This window comes from Entelurus aequoreus, linkage group LG03 (genome assembly GCF_033978785.1).
Source record: "Entelurus aequoreus isolate RoL-2023_Sb linkage group LG03, RoL_Eaeq_v1.1, whole genome shotgun sequence".
NCBI classification, from domain to species: Eukaryota; Metazoa; Chordata; class Actinopteri; order Syngnathiformes; family Syngnathidae; genus Entelurus; species Entelurus aequoreus.
The window spans coordinates 57,463,281-57,484,643 of NC_084733.1; the positions used below are offsets into that span (position 1 = coordinate 57,463,281).

General features: G+C 40.8%; 1 protein-coding gene across 4 annotated transcripts in view; it reads left to right on the forward strand.

Moving 5' to 3' along the window:
• The window catches only part of LOC133646666 (RAS guanyl-releasing protein 1-like), a 96,458-nt gene extending 75,931 nt beyond the window's left edge, over positions 1–20,527 (forward strand). For all 4 annotated transcript variants that reach the window (XM_062042277.1, XM_062042278.1, XM_062042279.1 and 1 more), the window contains 7 exons: positions 5,668–5,772; positions 5,860–5,969; positions 6,209–6,353; positions 6,448–6,484; positions 8,851–8,985; positions 19,991–20,307; positions 20,383–20,527. In XM_062042277.1, the coding sequence (XP_061898261.1) occupies positions 5,668–5,772; positions 5,860–5,969; positions 6,209–6,353; positions 6,448–6,484; positions 8,851–8,985; positions 19,991–20,307; positions 20,383–20,517 (984 nt within the window). In that variant the 3' untranslated portion in view covers positions 20,518–20,527. The remainder of the gene's footprint in view (positions 1–5,667; positions 5,773–5,859; positions 5,970–6,208; positions 6,354–6,447; positions 6,485–8,850; positions 8,986–19,990; positions 20,308–20,382) is intronic.
• Positions 20,528–21,363: the final 836 nt, after the last annotated feature.

The window sequence follows — 21,363 nt, forward strand, 5'->3', positions numbered from 1 at the left end:
TAAAGCTTTATATGCGGTGTTTTTCATTTTAAATTAAATAATTTTTTTTGTGGCTCCCATTATTTTCTTTAATTTGTGAAAATTGCCAAAATGGCTTTTTGAGTGGTAAAGGTTGCCGACCCCTGAGCTAGGGAATATAACAACTACACTACCCAGCATGCAACGGGAGTGACGAGCATGCGTGGTAGCCCCGAAAAGTGTTGTTGCATGTCGTCACCCGTGAAAGTAAACGTCAAGAACTCAGCCAACACGCCTCGTCTGCATTATTTATAATTAGACAGACAACACATATACAGTGTGATTTTGTTTTGTTTACAAGGAAAGAAAAACAAAAGTTGAAAAAGGGAGATGTCATATATGTTGTATACCTGTATATATGTATGTGCTGCGGTTGCTTTAAGAACGTTGTGACAGCTGCCGTAAAGGAGGTGCGTTGCTCGCCTGGTTGCTATGTTTCCGGTTGGTCGTAAAAGTGTTTGTCATGTGTTGGTACCCTGCTCAAATCTCTCAGTAAAGTTATTCATTGGATTATACCTTTTGTTTTGAACTTTATTATTCCATTGTTTTTCCTGCTTTCCCTATCTGCGCCTAATGACTGAGCTACGTGACGTAAATTCTTGTGATGTCTCAAGGGGCATTTCTGGTCGGGATGGGATTTGTTCCGAGGGATTCGAATAAAGAACCAACTCTTTTTCTTTACTATAGTGGTCTCGATAACGGGTACCGGTTCTCAAAAAGGGATTCGAGTCCGAGGACTCGGTTCTTTTCTTATCGAACAACCGGGAAAACCGGTTTCGAGTATCATCCCTAGATATACATAAATATAGGGACAAGAGGTAGAAAATGGATGGATGGATGGAACTATAACTATGGCTTGGTTGGTAAAACGGCCCTGTCAGCTTCCGCCATCCGAGTCACTGCTGTCCTTAGGCAAGACAATTTACACAAAATGTAGCTTAAAGATGTAGATAATGGGTTTCACTATGTAAAGCACTTTGAGAAAAGTGCCATATAAACAATAATTCAATTCAATATTATTTGCGTTGAAGGTTCGTGGTCGAAGCATCACTAGCTAGCTAAAAATACAAAACCAGTGAAGTTGGCACGTTGTGTAAATGGTAAATAAAAACAGAATACAATGATTTGCAAATCCTTTTCAACTTATATTCAATTGAATAGACTGCAAAGACAAAATATTTAATGTTTAACTGAGAATTTTTTTTTTTTTTTCAAATAATCAGAATTTAGTGGCAGCAACACATTGCAAAAAAGTTGGCACAGGGGAATTTTTACCACTGTGTTACATGGCCCTTCCTTTTAACAACGGGGCGGTATAGCTCGGTTGGTAGAGTGGCCGTGCCAGCAACTTGAGGGTTCCAGGTTTGATCCCCGCTTCCGCCATCCTAGTCACTGCCGTTGTGTCCTTGGGCAAGACACTTTACCCACCTACTCCCAGTGCCACCCACACTGGTTTAATTGTAATTTAGATATTGGGTTTCACTATGTATAAGCGCTTTGAGTCACTAGAGAAAAGCACTATATAAATATACTTCACTTCATTTAAACACTCCGTAAACATTTGGGAACTGAGGAGACCAATTTTTGCTGCTTTTCGGGTGGAATTCTTTCCCATTCTTGCTTGATGTACAACTTAAGTTGTTCAACAGTCCGTCGTCTCCGTTGTGGTATTTGACGCTTCATAATGTGCCACACATTTTCAATGAGAGACAGGTCTGGACTACAGGCAGGCCAGTTTAATACCTGCAGTCTTTTACTACGAAGCCACATTACAACACTAACACGTGCAGAATGTGGCTTGGCATTGTCTTGCTGAAATAAGCAGGACAATTGGTGTTTACATGAAAAAGACGTTGCTTGGATGGCAACATATGTTGCTCCAAAACCTGTATGTACCTTTCAGCATTAATGGTGCCTTCACAGATGTGTAAGTTACCCATGCCTTGGGCACTAATACACCCCCATACCATCACAGATGCTGGCTTTTGAGCTTTGCGCCTATAACAATCCAGATGGTTCTTTTCCTCTTTGGTCCGAAGGACACGACGTCCACAGTTTCCAAAAACAATTTGGAAATGTGGACTCGTCAGACCACAGAACACTTTTCCACTTTGCATCAGTCCATCTTAGATGAGCTCGGGTTCAGTGAAGCCGGCGGCGTTTCTGGGTGTTGTTGATAAATGGCTTTCGCTTTGCATAGTACAGTTTTAACTTACAGATGTAGCGACAAACTGTAGTTACTGACAGTGGTTTTCTGAAGTGTTCCTGAGCCCATGTGGTGATATTCTTTACACACTGATGTCTGTTTGTGATGCAGTACCGCTTAAAGGATCATAGGTCACGGGCATTCAATGTTGGTTTTTGGCCTTATCCAGATTCTCTGAAACTTTTGATGATATTACGGACCGTAGATGGTGAAATCTCTAAATTCCTTGCAATAGCCTGTTGAGAAATGTTGTTCTTAAACTGTTCGACAATTTGCTCACACATTTTTTCACAAAGTGGTGAGTCTCGCCCCATACTTGTTTGTGAATGACTGAGCATTTCATGTAAGCTTCGTTTATACCCAATCATAGCACCCACCTGTTCCCAATTAGCCTGTTCACCTGTGGGATGTTCCAAATTAGTGTTTAATGAGCATTCCTCAACTTTCTCAGTCTTATTTGCCACTTGTGCCAGCTTTTTTGAAACATGTTTCAGTTATAAAATTCCAAATAAGCTAATATTTGCAAAAAATAACAAAGTTTACCAGTTAAGTATTTTGTATTTGCAGTGTATTCAATTGAATATAGGTTGAAAAGGGTTTGAAAATCATTTTATTCTGTTTTTATTTACGATTTACACAATGTGCCAACTTCACTGGTTTTGGGTTTTGTATATGTATAATTTAATCATGATTTTGGTGATCGATATGTATTTCACATCAGAATGTTATTTGTTTTATCTGCTAACCCTGTTTAGGAAAATAACTCGAAGAGTACCTACATTGATGTTCCTCTTTTTTTAAGTATAAATGTTGCTACGATGTTGAATATGCTTGTTAAAAAATGTCGAAGCCTCAGATTTTATAAGGTACATGGATTTGGGAGTTAACTTGCAGACATTTTGGATGCCTCTGAAGGCTGTATTTTGCCGTCTTTTTTAACAGTAGACACACTGTGACATCACATTGTGACAGACGTACTTATGTGGCATTCCTGTGAATGCTGTCGGCCAGCCTCCTTACCCTGCTGTGCCGAAACTGTTAGCCAGTCTCCCTTGTCATTCCTTCTCGTCTCATGCAGCCCACGCCTGCTCTGATGTATATACAAACCCCGTTTCCATATGAGTTGGGACATTGTGTTAGATGTAAATATAAACGGAATACAATGATTTGCAAATCATTTTCAACCCATATTCAGTTGAATATGCTACAAAGACAACATATTTGATGTTCAAACTGATAAAACATTTTTTTTTTTTGCAAATAATCATTAAATTTAGAATTCAATGCTAGCAACACGTGACAAAGAAGTTGGGAAAGGTGGCAATAAATACTGATAAAGTTGAGGAATGCTCATCAAACACTTATTTGGAACATCCCACAGGTGAACAGGCAAATTGGGAACAGGTGGGTACCATGATTGGGTATAAAAGTAGATTCCATGAAATGCTCAGTCATTCACAAACAAGGATGGGGCGAGGGTCACCACTTTGTCAACAAATGCGTGAGCAAATTGTTGAACAGTTTAAGAAAAACCTTTCTCAACCAGCTATTGCAAGGAATTTAGGGATGTCACCATCTACGGTCCGTAATATCATCAAAGGGTTCAGAGAATCTGGAGAAATCACTGCATGTAAGCAGCTAAGCCCATGACTTTCGATCCCTCAGGCTGTACTGCATCAACAAGCGACATCAGTGTGTAAAGGATATCACCACATGGGCTCAGGAACACTTCAGAAACCCACTGTCAGTAGCTACAGTTGGTCGCTACATCTGTAAGTGCAAGTTAAAACTCTCCTATGCAAGGCGAAAACCGTTTATCAACAACACCCAGAAACGCTGTCGGCTTCGCTGGGCCTGAGCTCATCTAAGATGGACTGATACAAAGTGGAAAAGTGTTCTGTGGTCTGACGAGTCCACATTTCAAATTGTTTTTGGAAACTGTGGACGTCGTGTCCTCCGGACCAAAGAGGAAAAGAACCATCTGGATTGTTAAAGGCGCAAAGTTGAAAAGCCAGCATCTGTGATGGTATGGGGGTGTATTAGTGCCCAAGACATGGGTAACTTACACATCTGTGAAGGCGCCATTAATGCTGAAAGGTACATACAGGTTTTGGAGCAACATATGTTGCCATCCAAGCAACATTACCATGGAGGCCCCTGCTTATTTCAGCAAGACAATGCCAAGCCACGAGTTACATCAACGTGGCTTCATAGTAAAAGAGTGCGGGTACTAGACTGGCCTGCCTGTAGTCCAGACCTGTCTCCCATTGAAAATGTGTGGCGCATTATGAAGCCTAAAATACCACAACGGAGACCCCCGGACTGTTGAACAACTTAAGCTGTACATCAAGCAAGAATGGGAATGAATTCCACCTGAGAAGCTTATAAAATGTGTCTCCTCAGTTCCCAAATGTTTACTGAGTGTTGTTAAAAGGAAAGGCCATGTAACACAGTGGTGAACATGCCCTTTCCCAACTACTTTGGCACGTGTTGCAGCCATTAGATTCGAAGTTAATTATTATTTGCAAAAAAAAAATAAAGTTTATGAGTTTGAACATCAAATATCTTGTCTTTGTAGTGCATTCAACTAAATATGGGTTGAAAAGGATTTGCAAATCATTGTATTGCGTTTATATTTACATCTAACACAATTTCCCAACTCATATGGAAACGGGGTTTGTAAAATGAATACTTCCCATGTTTACTTGTCCTCAGTTTACACAGGACTGTTTGATCAACATGAAATTGGATTAGTTGCTAAATTCTGACAAAAAAGACGGCACCATTGCGACATTACTACTTGGTCTTCGGGGGCCACAAGAGAAGGTAGGAATCGTAGGATAAAGTAACATTTTCATCTAATCGTGGCATTCGCACAATAACACCGACATGCAGTGAAATAAACGCTGGTAAAAGCAGCTTTATCGAATGCAGCATTGTGCACCACAGATGGTGTACCTAATATTTTGACCAATGACTACTGTTTATGAAGTTTATTTTTGACTATGTATGAAATAAAATAGCGTTGATATTCGTCTTCAAGATATATATTTAACAGTGTACATTTTAATATTATAATATTCTGATACTGAAGAGGGTAGGGTATTGAAGGGTTTCATTTGCATATATATACAGTATACATATATATATATATATATATATATATATATATATATATATATATATATATATATATATATATATATATATATATATATATATATATGTATATATATATATATATATATATATATATATATATATATATATATATATATATATATATATATATATATATATATATATACAGTATATAAAGATAGATGTATAGATAATATATATGTATTACATAAGCACCTCTACATAGGGAAATACAGTGTTCATAACATATATTTATGGGTTACTCAAGCTTGTTTTTCAACTATTAATGGATTTCCCATCAGCCAGCCACCCCCTCTAGACCTCCAGTGGTTGTGGACTGGGTATCAGGAGTTGCTCCCAAACCTGACCCCCGAACCATCAGCAAACACGTGCAGAGGATGGTGGATGTAAGTACAGTAGTTTGTATTTATAAGCGTACTCATAGCAGCTTTGTGCTGTTTATTAATTGTCGAGCAATGTTTACCTCTTCACAGTCCGTGTTTAAGAACTACGATCACCACGAGAACGGCTTTATTTCTCAAGAGGACTTTGAGAAAATTGCTGCCAGTTTCCCCTTCTCCTTCTGTGTCATGGACAAAGATAAGTGAGTGCTGGGGAGTTATTTGTAGTGACGAGTGCGGCAACAGGAAACGTGAAGTAGCTGCAAACCTAACCATAACCTCACCACTTTATATTCTCAGTCTATTTTTTCGCAAGCATACACACTTACACAGAGCTCACAGACCACAGAAAAAACAAGCTATCCCTTTAATCTGCCCGATTGCATATAATCGTTTGCATTGTATGAATTGTATAATTGGCTTTTTTGTGTGTTTTTGGCAGAAAGGGTCTTGTCAGTAGAGATGAGATCACAGCTTATTTCATGCGTGCCAGTGTCATCTGCTCCAAACTGGGCCTTGGCTTTGTCCACAACTTTCAGGAGACGACGTACATGAAGCCCACCTTCTGCGACAATTGCTCAGGATTTGTAAGCCATACCTCACGTACTTGCAAGAAAATACAAAAATAAAACAAGAACATATCTGCTTTACTGTCTGCTTTCTACAACGTGTCCTTCACAGCTGTGGGGCGTCATCAAGCAAGGCTACAGATGCAAAGGTCAGTGTTCAACCATTACTCATGCGTTGGCTATTGACTGGAGGGGTTGTTGACACTGCATCGTCACAGCTACCTGCGCAATGCGATTCAATCCAAGAACTGTATAGAAGATTCTGCCTTTACAAAGATCATTAACCCTTTGGAGTCCAGGGTAGGTCATAGCGTATTCACGTTCCTTTGTGTTTACCTTTATACAGTGACAGCCATGGGGAGACCCTGTTTTGCATGAAGAAGCAGATGTAAAATGTCAATTAATAAATGACAGGGCGCTTTATATGACATTTTACCACAAACTTATTCCTAACCGCTTCCTGCTCCAACAACACTAAGAATACAATGGAATATTTCTATTAACTTTCCGCACAGTGGCCTAGTGGTTAACATGTAGGTCACACAGTCAAGAGATCAGGGAGATCTGGATTTAAATCTCCATTTGGACATCTCTGTGTGGAGTTTGCATGTTCTTACGTCAGCATTTGCATGCATGCGTGGGTTTTCTCCAGGTACTCCAGCTTCCTCCCACATCCCAAAAATCTGCATGTTAGGTAGATTGAAGGCTTTAAATTGTCAGTAGGTATGAATGTGAGCGCTTTGAGTACCTTGAAGGTAGAAAAGCAGTATAAAAGTGTAATCCATTTACCATGTTCCTCATAGACCACATCACAGTTACCTGCCTTCACAGGGCCGTTTGTAAAAGTGAGATCACATAAATGTATAATTGCCTCATGATATTATCACACAATTAGCCTTTCATTTGATTAGCATTATTTAGTAAAAAATGAATTGAAAACTTGCTTTGAAAACAAAAGTCAACGTGACAAGGAGATATTGAAATTCAACCTGGAATGACTTGTTGCATCAAATAATATTAAGTTAAGAAGAAATTCAGTTGCAAGCGGTACATTTATTAAAAATAGAAACTCTAAAGTGGCTCATTGACGCACATTATTTCCAGGCTTTTACGGGCCACACTGAATGGTGCGGCAGGCCATATTAAACAAGCGTGGATTAGATTTTGTTTTAAATGTACTCTAAATTGCAAAGACAGTGCACATTAATAACCATTTCTGGTCATTTGCCAGTTTAACCAACTGGTTAACTTTCATTTGCAGTTCCTGAGCAGGCATCATCTAAATACAATTCAATGGTAATACTGGACAGGTAATATGACACATTTTATATTAAGAGTAAAGCAAGGACCACATCACCTACATTAATCATACAATATGGGCAGCGTGGCTCAGATGGTAGCAAGGCTGCCCAGGAACTTGAGGGTTCCATGATCGATCCTAGCTTCCGCCATCCTAATTATTTTACTTTACCCTCTTCGCTCCCAGTGCCACCCACAATGGTATAAATGTAGCTTAAATGTAGATAATGAGTTTCTCACTAGAGAAAAAGTGCTACATAAATATACTTCACAATATTTTCAATTATTTTTATCATAACTATTTCAATGTAATTATTTTATATTAGTATTTTTAAATTAATATGCATATCAAATAAACAATAACAAACACAACTCTGGTCATCCAGACATATTTGAGAACCACAGTTTTACGTTGGTTTTAAATGAATGGTATGTGTCACAGTCTCACTAACAGATGTTGGCAGCATTTGCAGCGTTAAAGTAATTATTATTAGCATTATTCTATTTATGATTAATAGTAGTGTTGATTGATTGTACAGGAATAGGTTTTAATGACAACTACTGTGAAATCAAATGGGAAAAAAAACATTAAACTACTTACCCTTTGATTACTTAGTGTTCTTTTGTATTGGCATTGCTTTATTTGATATATATTGTACTGTATGTAAACACATATTGTACTGTTATCAGTGGATTTGAAAATGTATACAGTATTTAAAAAATATCTCTAATGTCTAATCTCTAATAATATACATTGTTAATAGTAAAATAATTCTAGATCCATAATATGCCGTGGGCCAATAAAAAAGAAACTGCAGCCTAAAATGGGCAGACACTTTGGACACCTTGTTTTCGATGCTCAGTACTACACATTTCCAATGGAATACATTGGTTTCCTTATACTGTGAGTTAGCTCTAATATTTTCCCACAACTACAATAATAAACTGGAAGTGTGAATCAAAAGTGAGCATTATTATCTTTGTAAAAGCAGTGTTCGTATTGGATCTTAATAGATGTTCATATAGTTAATGTATAATGGGCTTTATTCTGCATGTTGTAAGCGAAACTATACAGTAGACATTTATTCTCCCTGCCTATAAACAGGAACTATAAACCAAAATATGCTTCTAAGTGTGCTTGCAAAGTTCTGAGGGTTGCATTTGCACAACAAATTCAAAAATAAATTCCTGTTCTGACTTTGCTGTGTGTTCTCAGACTGCGGGATGAATTGTCACAAGCTGTGCAAGGACCAGGTGGCTTTTGAGTGCAAGAAGAACACTAAAGTGAACAATAACACCACTGACAGTCCCACGCCTTGTTCCACAAATGTGACCACGGGAACTTCTGAGGGTGAGTCCGTGCATCCACACTCATCCGTATTTCTCTAATCATAAATATTGTACAGTGACCACCATATAGATATCTTTAAAATGGGAAGCACATACAATCAAATAAGCATTTCACAAAAAATATGCCTAAAAAAATCAAATTGAACTTGATTTCTCTCTTCAATATCCATAACTGAAAAAACTTGCTGTTCTTTTTGCTTGAAAAATATTTAGTTCCTTAAACTTAATTCCAACTGGACTCTGCAATCCTCAGACAAGGCAGTAAAACCATATCATTTCTCACAGCCTTTGAACAAGGTCATGTATGATAATAGAGTTTAAAGGCCTACTGAAACCCACTACTACCGACCACGCAGTCTGATAGTTTATATATCAATGATGAAATCTTAACATTGCAACACATGCCAATACGGCCGGGTTAACTTATAAAGTGCAATTTTAAATTTCCCGCCACACTTCCGGTTGAAAACGTCTAGATATGATGACGTATGCGCGTGACGTAAACGGTTGATACGGAAGTATTGGTACCCCATTGAATACAATACAAAAAAGCTCTGTTTTCATTTCAAAATTCCACAGTATTCTGGACATCTGTGTTGGTGAATCTTTTGCAATTTGTTTAATGAACAATGGAGACTGCAAAGAAGAAAGTTGTAGGTGGGATCGGTGTATTAGCGGCGGACTACAGCAACACAGCCAGGAGGACAGAGATGGGTAGCAGACGCACCAGCCGCCGAACTCACCTTAACTTCCTCCGTCTCGCCGACCGCATCTGTGATCGGGTGAAGTCCTTTGTCGCACCGTTGATCGCTGGAACGCAGGTGAACACGGGTGTTGATGAGCAGATGAGGGCTGGCTGGCGTAGGTGGATAGCTAATGTTTTTAGCATAGCTCTGTGATGTCCGGTTGCTAAGTTAGCTTCAATGGCGTCGTTAGCAACAGCATTGTTAACCTTCGCCAGGCTGGAAAGCATTAACCGTGTAGTTACATGTCCATGGTTTATTAGTATTGTTGATCTTCTGTCTATTCTTCCAGTCAGTCATTTATTTATTTTGTTTCTATATGCAGTTAAGCACGATGCTATCACGTTAGCTCCGTAGCTAAAGTGTTTCGTCGATGTATTGTCGTGGAGATAAAAGTCACTGTGAATGTCCATTTCGCGTTCTCGACTCTCATTTTCAAGAGGATATAGTATCCGAGGTGGTTTAAAATACAAATCCGTGATCCACAATAGAAAAAGGAGAGAGTGTGGAATCCAATGAGCCAGCTTGTACCTACGTTACGGTCAGAGCGAAAAAAATATGTCTTGCACTGCATTCTAGTACTTCACTCGAACGTTCCTCATCCACGAATCTTTCATCCTCGCTCAAATTAATGGGGTAATCGTCGCTTTCTCGGTCCGAATCGCTCTAGCTGCATTGAAAACAATAGGAAAATGTGAGGAGCCTTTCAACTGACTACGTCACGCTACTTCCGGTAGGGGCAAGGCTTTTTTTTATCAGCGACCAAAAGTTGCGATCTTTATCGTCGTTGTTCTCTACTAAATCCTTTCAGCAAAAATATGGCAATATCGCGAAATGATCAAGTATGACACACAGAATGGATCTGCTAACCCCGTTTAAATAAAAAAAATGTCATTTCAGTAGGCCTTTAAATGAAATGCTATCAAATAAACATGTATTACACTGATTTATAATGTGAAAATTAAGACAAACAGAAAAGGGGGACGGCGCGGCGAGGTTGGGAGAGTGGCCGTGCCAGCAATCTGAGGGTTACTGGTTTAATCCCCACCTTCTACCATCCTAGTCATGTCCGTTGTGTCCTTGAGCAAGACACTTAACCCTTGCTCCTGAAGGGTCCTGGTTAGCGCCTTGCATGGCAGCTCCCGCCATCAGTGTGTGAATGTGTGTGTGTATGGGTGAATGTGGAAATAGTGTCAAAGCGCTTTGAGTTCCTTAAAAAAAAGGCAGAAAAGCGCTATCAAGTACAACCCATTTGCCATTTAAAAGTACTCAAGACAGTAAAACTGTATTGTAGTTTACAATAATATTAAGCCTTTTAAAATTAATACACTTAAGGAAGTTGGGTATCAAGTGGCTGTCGTCCCTAAAGTCTGATAGAGCAGTGGTCCCCAACCTTTTTTGCACCACGGACCGGTTTAATGTAGGCATTGTTTTCAGGGAGCGGCTTTCCACGTGTGCCAGATAAATACAGCAAAAATAAGTGCATGAAAAATATAACTGACTATAACGCTGAATTAGTGTTTCTTTGCAATGAGATGCAGATGGAAATCAGCCATTGGCTACAATCTGTCACATTTATATGTTGATTAATGTGCATTGTCACAAAGTTATAACAAACATAACTTCCTATGAGGAGTTTTATTGTACATCTACAGTATAAACACGATTGTTGGTGTGTTTAGTGGGACAGGCCAAAGTTAAGTAGGAGAAAATACAGTCTTTTATAAATTATTTCATGTTTCTCTGCGGCCCGGTAGCAAATGCCTCACGGACCGGCACCGGTCCCCGGACCGGTGGTTGGGGGCCAGTGTGATATAGGACACTTTTAAAGGCACAACAAAATGTATGGATCATTTCAATATTTTAATAATTCCCTCTTTTTTTCTTCAAGTGAAAGTCTGCACACAATGACAATCAATTGTCCATCTTCCAAACAGCCAGAAAAACCTGTGCAACCACCAGTCAATCACAAGACCGTCGGTTGAAAACAAACATAAATTGTCACCTTACGCTAGGGGTGCGCAAACTGCGAAGTCTTTAGTGCGTCCCACAAGACATCACAAGTTTAGCGAGAGAATTGGCTTGCGTTGTGTTTTTGGATAAATTTAGTCTCCTGTGAATGATATTAGAAAGATTTTGCTACCCTTTTATGTACGAAGATGGCATCGATGGTCAATGACCACACATTTAATTTACAAGTGACTTGAGCACATCATTAATTGATATGATCCAATCCAAACAACTTTTCCACACTCATGGTATAAATGAACTATAACCAATAATAAAGTCAACACACAGTCACACATAACACACTTCCTGCTGTGGACATTATAAAACATGTATATATAATTTAAAATGACACATATATAAATCCATTACAGTGCATGATGGTGATATGTGAAGCACTCTCCATACTTTCCCATGTTTGCCGCATTTTAGCTGCTTGATCTTTCTGATTGATTACAAAACTTTATGGAGGTCGTCAGAGAAACAATGTAGGACTCAAGCTTTCACATACGCTGAAGTATAAACCATAAACCATTGAATATTAATATTACAATGTCATCAGGGTCTGATGTGGGGAGGGGCTGAGGGTTGTTAAAGTTGAAGTAGTCGAAGTTATGTGTTGTCAAATTGTGGAACATGAGGGTTGAAAAGGATAACACTAAAATAAGAAAAGGCCATATCCATCCAGTTCTTATGTTGTCACGATGTAGTGTGTGTATGCACGCACAACAGCGTCTTCTCCCGACTGAATGTAACTTCGTAGAAGAGTAAACTTTGTTTAATTTGTTATTAGTTTGTGAACCTTTTAGACAGCGGTTTGTGTGTGATTTTTTTGTGTGTGTTGTTGTGGGTTTGTACTTGCGAGGGGGAGCGTGACAGTTTTATATTAACTGCCAATTAATCTATGTAATCAATTGATGTATTTTCTAATAAATAGTCACCGAGTTCAATAAATAAGCTGCTTTGAACATTTGTCCGTGTACCAGGGTGTCCAAACATGGCCAACATTAGTGTTGTCCATTCCATTGTGGTCGCACTCACGAAACAATGATGTCCATTTTGATTTTTAAGTTAAGTCAGAGTCGCATTATGGTGCTTTTATCTTCACCTCAATGAATGCAAGTCAATCAATCAATCAATCAATGTTTATTTATATAGCCCTAAATCACAAGTGTCTCAAAGGGCTGTACAAGCCACAACGACATCCTCGGTACAGAGCCCACATACGGGCAAGGAAAACTCACCCCAGTGGGACGTCAATGTGAATGACTATGAGAAACCTTGGAGAGGACCGCATATGTGGGTAACCCCCCCCCCCCCCCTCTAGGGGAGACCGAAAGTAATGGATGTCGAGTGGGTCTGACATAATATTGTGAAAGTCCAACACATCAGCGAAAGTCCAGTCCATGGTGGGGCCAGCAGGAACCATCCCGAGCGGAGACGGGTCAGCAGCGTAGAGATGTCCCCATCCGATGAACAGGCTAGCGGTCCACCCCGGGTTGGGAGCAGAGTAGAAAATAAAATAAAAGAAACGGCAGATCAACTGGTCTAAAAAGGGAGTCTATTTAAAGGCTAGAGTATACAAATGAGTTTTAAGATGAGACTTAAATGCTTCTACTGAGGTAGCATCTCTAACTTTTACCGGGAGGGCATTCCATAGTATTGGAGCCCGAATAGAAAACGCTCTATAGACTTTTTTTGGGCTCTGGGAATCACTAATAAGCCGGAGTTCTTTGAACGCAGATTTCTTGCCGGGACATATGGTACAATACGATCGCCAAGATAGGCAGGAGCTTGACCGTGTAGTATTTTATACGTAAGTAATAAAACCTTAAAGTCGCATCTTAGGTGCACAGGAAGCCAGTGCAAGTGGGCCAGTATAGGCGTAATATGATCAAACTTTCTTGTTTTTGTCAAAAGTCTAGCAGCCGCATTTTGTACCATCTGTAATCTTTTAATGCTAGACATAGGGAGGCCCGAAAATAAAACGTTACAGTAATCGAGACGAGATGTAACGAACGCATGGATAATGATCTCAGCATCGCTTGTGGACAAAATGGAACGAATTTTAGCGATATTACGGAGATGAAAGAAGGCCGTTTTAGTAACACTCTTAATGTGTGACTCAAACGAGAGAGTTGGGTCGAAGATAATACCCAGATTCTTTACCGAGTTGCCTTGTTTAATTGTTTGGTTGTCAAATGTTAAGGTGGTATTATTAAATAGATGTCGGTGTTGAGCAGGACCGATAATCAGCATTTCCGTTTTCTTAGCGTTGAGTTGCAAAAAGTTAGCGGACATCCATTGTTTAATTTCATTAAGACATGCCTCCAGCTGACTACAATCCGGCGTGTTGGTCAGCTTTAGGGTCATGTAGAGTTGGGTGTCATCAGCATAACAGTGAAAGCTAACACCGTATTTGCGTATGATGTCACTTAGCGGCAGCATGTAAATACTAAAGAGTGCAGGGCCAAGAACCGAACCCTGGGGAACTCCGCACGTTACCTTAACATAGTCCGAGGTCACATTGTTGTGGGAGACACACTGCATCCTGTCAGTAAGATAAGAGTTAAACCAAGACAAGGCTAAGTCTGTCATCCCAATACGCGTTTTAATACGCTCTAATAAGATATTATGATCAACAGTATCGAAAGCGGCGCTAAGATCGAGAAGCAGCAACATAGATGACGCATCAGAATCCATCGTTAGCAATAGATCATTAGTCATTTTTGCGAGGGCTGTCTCCGTAGAGTGATTTGCCCTGAAACCGGATTGAAAAGGTTCACAGAGATTGTTAGACGCTAAGTGTTCATTTAGCTGCTGTGCGACAATTTTTTAGAGGATTTTCGAGATAAACGGAAGGTGGGACACCGGCCGGTAGTTTACCATGAGGTCAGGATCGAGGTTAGGTCTTTTGAGTAGAGGATGAATAACCGCTTTTTTGAATGCTAGGGGAACAGTGCCAGAGGAATGTGATAAGTTTATAATATTTAACACTGATGGACCTAATAATAAAAAAAGCTCCTTGATAAGTTTCCCAGGAATTGGGTCAAGTAAACATGTTGTTTGTTTTGTCCCATTTACACATTTTAACAATTCCTCCAATGTTATTTCATCAAAGAGAGAGAAACTATTTTGGAGGGCAGTGTCCGTCGTATATACAGTCGTATCTGTGTTAATAGAACCAAGTTGTAGCTGAGATGCATTGTCTTTAATCTCTTTTCTAATGACTTCAATTTTCTTATTAAAGAAATTCATAAAGTCATCTGCTGAGTGGGTGGAGCTACTGGGAGGAGTCCCTTGTTGGGTTAGCAATGCTACTGTACTAAACAAAAATTTAGGATCATTTTTGTTGAGGTGGATGAGATTTGAGTAATACTTAGCTTTAGCTGAGGTAAGCATGCGTTTATAAGTTATTAAACTATCACTCCATGCTTGATGGAAAACCTCAAGTTTAGTCGCACGCCATTTGCGTTCCAGCTTTCTACATGACAATTTCTGGGCTTTAGTTTCTTCTGTAAACCATGGGGTACGCCTTTTAGGGGCCCTTTTTAGCTTTAGCGGTGCTACACTATCAATGGTGTCGCGCAGGGCGTCATTAAAGTTGTTAGTGAGGTTATCAATAGAGCCCACATAATTTGGGAATGGTGCCATTACCGAAGGCAGTAAGTCAGTAACAGTCATCGTTGTGGCAGCATTAATGTTGCGGCTGCTATAGTAGTTATTATTATTATTAGTAGTTTGTTGACAATGAGTCAGAACTTCAAATTTTATAAGGTAATGATCGGACATTACTTTAGTGTACGGGAGTATCGTAACTTTGGAGGTGATGACACCCCTGACAAGCACTAGATCTATCGTATTACCGTTGCGATGCGTGGGTTCATTTATTATTTGTGTAAGACCACAGCTATCAATTATAGTCTGCAGCGCCACGCATGGAGGGTCCGATGGTGTATTCATATGGATGTTAAAGTCTCCCATTATGATTATATTGTCGGCGTGCGTCACTAGATCAGCAACGAACTCTGAAAATTCATTGATAAAGTCCGAATAGGGCCCTGGGGGGCGGTAGATGACAGCCAGGTGCAGAGGCAGCGGTGTGACAAACCTCGTAGTAAGCACCTCAAACGAGTTATATTTATTATTTAGGTCCGAGGTAAGGCTAAAGTTTTTGTTGTATATTAGTGCAACACCCCCACCCCTTTTAATGGGACGGGCAATATGCGTTCCCGTATAGCCAGGAGGAGACGCCTCACCAAGCGCAAAAAATTTGTCTGGTTTGAGCCAGGTCTCGGCTAGACCAACGACATCAAGATTGTTGTCTCTAATGACTTCATTAACTAATAACGTTTTGGAAGACAATGATGTCATGTTTAAAAAGCCCATATTATAGGTAGTGGGCTGTTTTGAGGAGTTTTTGTTGAAAGTATCCGTAGTAGCAATATTAATAATGTTACGTTTATTATGCGTAGTGCACTTTAAATAATTTCGACCATATCTAGGAATTGATATGACAGGAATTTTTAGATTGTTTGCCACCTCAGTAAAATGCATGTCCACCTCTGACGCAGAAAAAACATTATGTGAGTTGTATATTATTTTAAGATAATTGCTATGTGTGCAGGGATTATCCAGCCTGGCACTGGCTAGTTCTAGCTTAACAGACTCCTTATTAGCGCTTCTTTGAGGATTAGCCTTTAGCGTTAGCCCCGCTAACAACAACGCCTTTAGCTTTGTTGTTAGCCCCGCCCGACATCCCCGCTTCTGCTTCCGAGCACACCGCTTACGTCTCTTTCGTTGACGGTCTCCGCTGGTAGTCGACGCCGCTGCTTCAAAGGCCACTGCTGGATGTAGCTCGCGAAGAATTCCCAAGCTAGCGAGTAGGTCCACCGTACACGCATCTTTCAGCCCAAAATGGCCCGATCTCTCCACATCCAGAATCGTAAGTCGGTCGTAAGTGATCACGGAGTGAACACGCAGTGAGCCAGCCATGAAATTGACTGAATTGACGGGTATTTTTGCCAAACCTACACTTCCCAGAGCACTTGCAAGAAGCTGCCGCCGTGAAGCGCCGCCATCTTAACTCATCAGTGTCTCAATGAAGCCATCAGAACAGATTAGATTTTTCTGGAAGTTACTTTGATCATTTTTTTTGTGTTGTATACACCTCATCCAAACTTCAAGTGCAATAAAATGTTCTCCTCCTTGGGTCGCTGGACTTATTCCAGCCTCAGAAGCGCATAAGATTTAAAGTACTTAAGTTGATGGGAAAATACGTGCAAGGCAGATTTGACAGGGAATGCCTACATTTAAAGGCCTACTGAAATGAATTTTTTTAATGTAAACGGGGATAGCAGATCCATTCTATGTGTCATACTTGATCATTTCGCGATATTGCCATATTTTTGCTGAAAGGATTTAGTAGAGAACAACGACGATAAAGATCGCAACTTTTGGTATCTGATAAAAAAAAGCCTTGCCCCTACCGGAAGTAGCGTGACGTAGTCAATTGAAAGGCTCCTCACATTTTCTATTGTTTTCAACGCAGCTAGAGCGATTCGGACCGAGAAAGCGACGAATACCCCATTAATTTGAGCAAGGATGAAAGATTCGTGGATGAGGAACGTTCGAGTGAAGTACTAGAATGCAGTGCAAGAAATATCTTTTTTCGCTCTGACCGTAACTTAGGTACAAGCTGGCTCATTGGATTCCACACTCTCTCCTTTTTCTATTGTGGATCACGGATTTGTATTTTAAACCACCTCGGATACTCTATCCTCTTGAAAATGAGAGTCGAGAACGCGAAATGGACATTCACAGTGACTTTTATCTCCACGACAATACATCGACGAAACACTTTAGCTACGGAGCTAACGTGATAGCATCGTGCTTAACTGCATATAGAAACAAAATAAATAAATCCCTGACTGGAAGGATAGACAGAAGATCAACAATACTATTAAACCATGGACATGTAACTACACGGTTAATGCTTTCCAGCCTGGCGAAGGTTAACAATGGTGTTGCTAACGACGCCATTGAAGCTAACTTAGCAACCGGACATCACAGAGCTATGCTAAAACATTAGCTATCCACCTACGCCAGCCAGCCCTCATCTGCTCATCAACACCCGTGCACACCTGCGTTCCAGCGATCGACGGTACGACAAAGGACTTCACCCGATCACAGATGCGGTCGGCGAGACGGAGGAAGTTAAGGTGAGTTCGGCGGCTAACGCGTCTGCTATCCATCTCTGTCTTCCTGGTTGTGTTGCTGTACTAATACACCGATCCCACCTACAACTTTCTTCTTTGCAGTCTCCATTGTTCATTAAATAAATTGCAAAAGATTCACCAACACAGATGTCCAGAATACTGTGGAATTTTGAAATGAAAACAGACCTTTTTTTTATTGTATTCAATGGGGTACCAATACTTCCGCATCAACTGATTCCGTCACGCGCATACGTCATCATATCTAGACGTTTTCAACCGGAAGTGTGGCGGGAAATTTAAAATTGCAATTTATAAGTTAACCCGGCCGTATTGGCATGTGTTGCAATGTTAAGATTTCATCATTGATATATAAACTATCAGACTGCGTGGTTGGTAGTAGTGGGTTTCAGTAGACCTTTAAAGAGGCCTTAACTTATAAACTGCAATTTTAAATTTCCCGCTAAACTTCCGGTTGGAAACGTCTATGTATGATGCGTATGCGCGTGACGTCTCGACGGCAACGGAAGTATTCGTACCCAATGTGTCACCATACAAACTGCTCTGTTTTCATCGAACAATTCCACAGTATTCTGGACATCTGTGTTGGTGAATCTTTTGCAATTTGTTTAATGAACAATGGAGATTGCAAAGAAGAAAGTTGTAGGTGGGATCGGTGTATTAGCGGCTGGCTGTAGCAACACAACAAGGAGTACTTACTTGGATAGCAGACGCGCTAGCCGATGCTAGCCGCCAACTGCATCTGTGATCGGGTGAAGTCCTTCGTCGCGCCGTCGATCGCTGGAACGCAGGTGAGCACGGGTGTTGATGAGCAGATGAGGGCTGGCTGGCGTAGGTGGAGCGCTAATGTTTTTATCATAGCTCTGTGAGGTCCGGTTGCTAAATTGCTAAGTTAGCTTCAGCGTCGTTAGCAACAGCATTGTTAAGCTTTGCCAGGCTGAGAATTATTAACCGTGTAGTTACATGTCCATGGTTTAATAGTATCGTTGATCTTCTGTCTATCCTTCCAGTCAGGGATTTATTTATTTTGTTTTTATCTGCATTGGAGCCAGATGCTATCACGTTAGCTCAGTAGCTAAAGAGCTTCGCTGATGTATTGTCGTGGAGATAAAAGTCACTGTGAATGTCCATTTCGCGTTCTCGACTCTCATTTTCAAGAGGATATAGTATCCGAGGTGGTTTAAAATACAAATCCGTGATCCACAATAGAAAGGAGAGTGTGTGGAATCCAATGAGACCTTGTACCTAAGTTACGGTCAGAGCGAAAAAAGATACACCCTGCACTGCCTCTGTAGTTCTTCACTCTAACGTTCCTCATCCACAAATCTTTCATCCTCGCTCAAATTAATGGGGTAATCGTCGCTTTCTCGGTCCGAATCTCTCTCGCTCCATTGTAAACAACGGGGAATTGTGAGGAATCCTACTTCCTGTGACGTCACGCTACTTCCGGTATAGGCAAGGCTTTTTTTTATCAGCGACCAAAAGTTGCGAACTTTATCGTCGTTGTTCTATACTGAACCCTTTCAGCAAAAATATGGCAATATTTCTAAATGATCAAGTATGACACATAGAATGGATCTGCTATCCCCATTTAAATAAAACAAAATTCATTTCAGTAGGCCTTTAAGGTTGCTACACCAAAGTACACATTTTGGATGATGGCAAGGGGAGATAATCCGTACAATTGCGCAGCTTTTTTCCACTAAGGAATAAGGCTCTTGGTGAATGGGTCTGTTGGAAATGGCAAAGTATCGTATCTATTAATACGTTTTCCCACACAATTGTTTTAACATTTTCAAATGTATCCATTTTCAGTACAGGCCTATGTAGTGTTCTAAAGTTTTGGATTGTTACTACATTTTGTACCATTTCCAGTCAGTAGATAGCCAATCATTCAATAGGAATTCACCTCGAAACCCAAATTTAATATGAAAAATAGATCATGCAAGCAGATTGTTAATGTATGCTAGACCAGCTACCATCATTTGTCTTATTAGATTCACTTGTGTCTTATGTCCAGGTTCAGACGAATGTCCTTTCCAGTTGTCTGATGACAGCAAAGAGTGGAGCCCGGACTCTCCAATCACCTCGCATTTTGGGATAAACAGGGTCCACAGCGCCACCCAGACAGAGGGTCCACCGCTGTCCCCTGAAGCCACTTGGCCTCATCCGTCCCTTCTTGTCCTGGCGCCCCCAACTTCGCCGACATGTCCCAGCCCACTGCTCCAGAGGAAACAGCGACACTGTGCCAAGTGGGAGAACCGAGCTTCTGTTGTGCAGAAGCCCAGAGAACCCGAAGAAGAATACAATCAACCAGTCAGCGAAACCCTTCAATCAGTGAGTGTCGCGTCACTCCCGATACTTGAACGCACCACAAATATGATCACAATCGTTTCCATTTGTCTTTGTCAGGAGAACCAGAGGCTCCAGAAAGCCAACGAGACACTACACAGGAAATTAAATAAGGCAGAGCAAGAGGTGGAGGTGTTAAAGACGCTGCTGAAGAGGCACACGCTTCATCCTGTGGAAGAGGACGACGACTCCTAGATAGATCAAGTAGTGTGTACATATCAAGAGATATCCACCTGGCAGTCCAGATTGAATAAACAGTACAGTGCAACCTCCAAATTTAAACACTCCAAATTTGGACCTACATTTTTCTTAAATGTAAAACAAAACTATCTTTGAAAAAGACGTCATGTGACATGCCAACAAAGCATTTGAACTTTTTCAATGGCTTTTTTGTGATGCCATTACAGAAGGCTACCCGTGATGACAGAGAGCTTATAGTAAAGTAGTATGTTGTGGATCGGTGGAGGGAATACTTCGAAGACCTCCTCAATCCTTCCAGCACGTCTTCCTATGAGGAAGCAGGGCCTGGGGAATCTGTGGTGGGCTCTCCTATTTCTGGGGCTGAGGTTGCCGAGGTAGTTAAAAAGCTCCTCACGAGATCCGCACGGAGTTCCTTAAGGCTCTGGATGTTGTGGGGCTGTCTTGGTTGACAAGACTCTACAACATCGTGTGAACATCGGGGGCAGTACCTCTGGATTGGCAGACCAGGGTGGTGGTTCCTCTCTTTAAGAAGGGAAACTGGAGGGTGTGTTCCAACGATCATGGGATCACACTCCTCAGCCTTCCCGGTAAGGTCTATTCAGGTGTACTGTAGAGGAGGCTACACCGGATAGTCGAACCTCGGATTCAGGAGGAACAGTGTGGTTTTCGTCCTGGTCGTGGAATTGTGGACCAGCTCTATACTCTCGGCAGGGTCCTTGCGGGTGCATGGAAGTTTGCCCAACCACTCTACATGTGCTTTGTGGACTTGGAGAAGGCATTTGACCGTGTACCCCGGGAAGTCCTGTGGGGAGTGCTCAGAGTGTATGGGGTAACGGACTG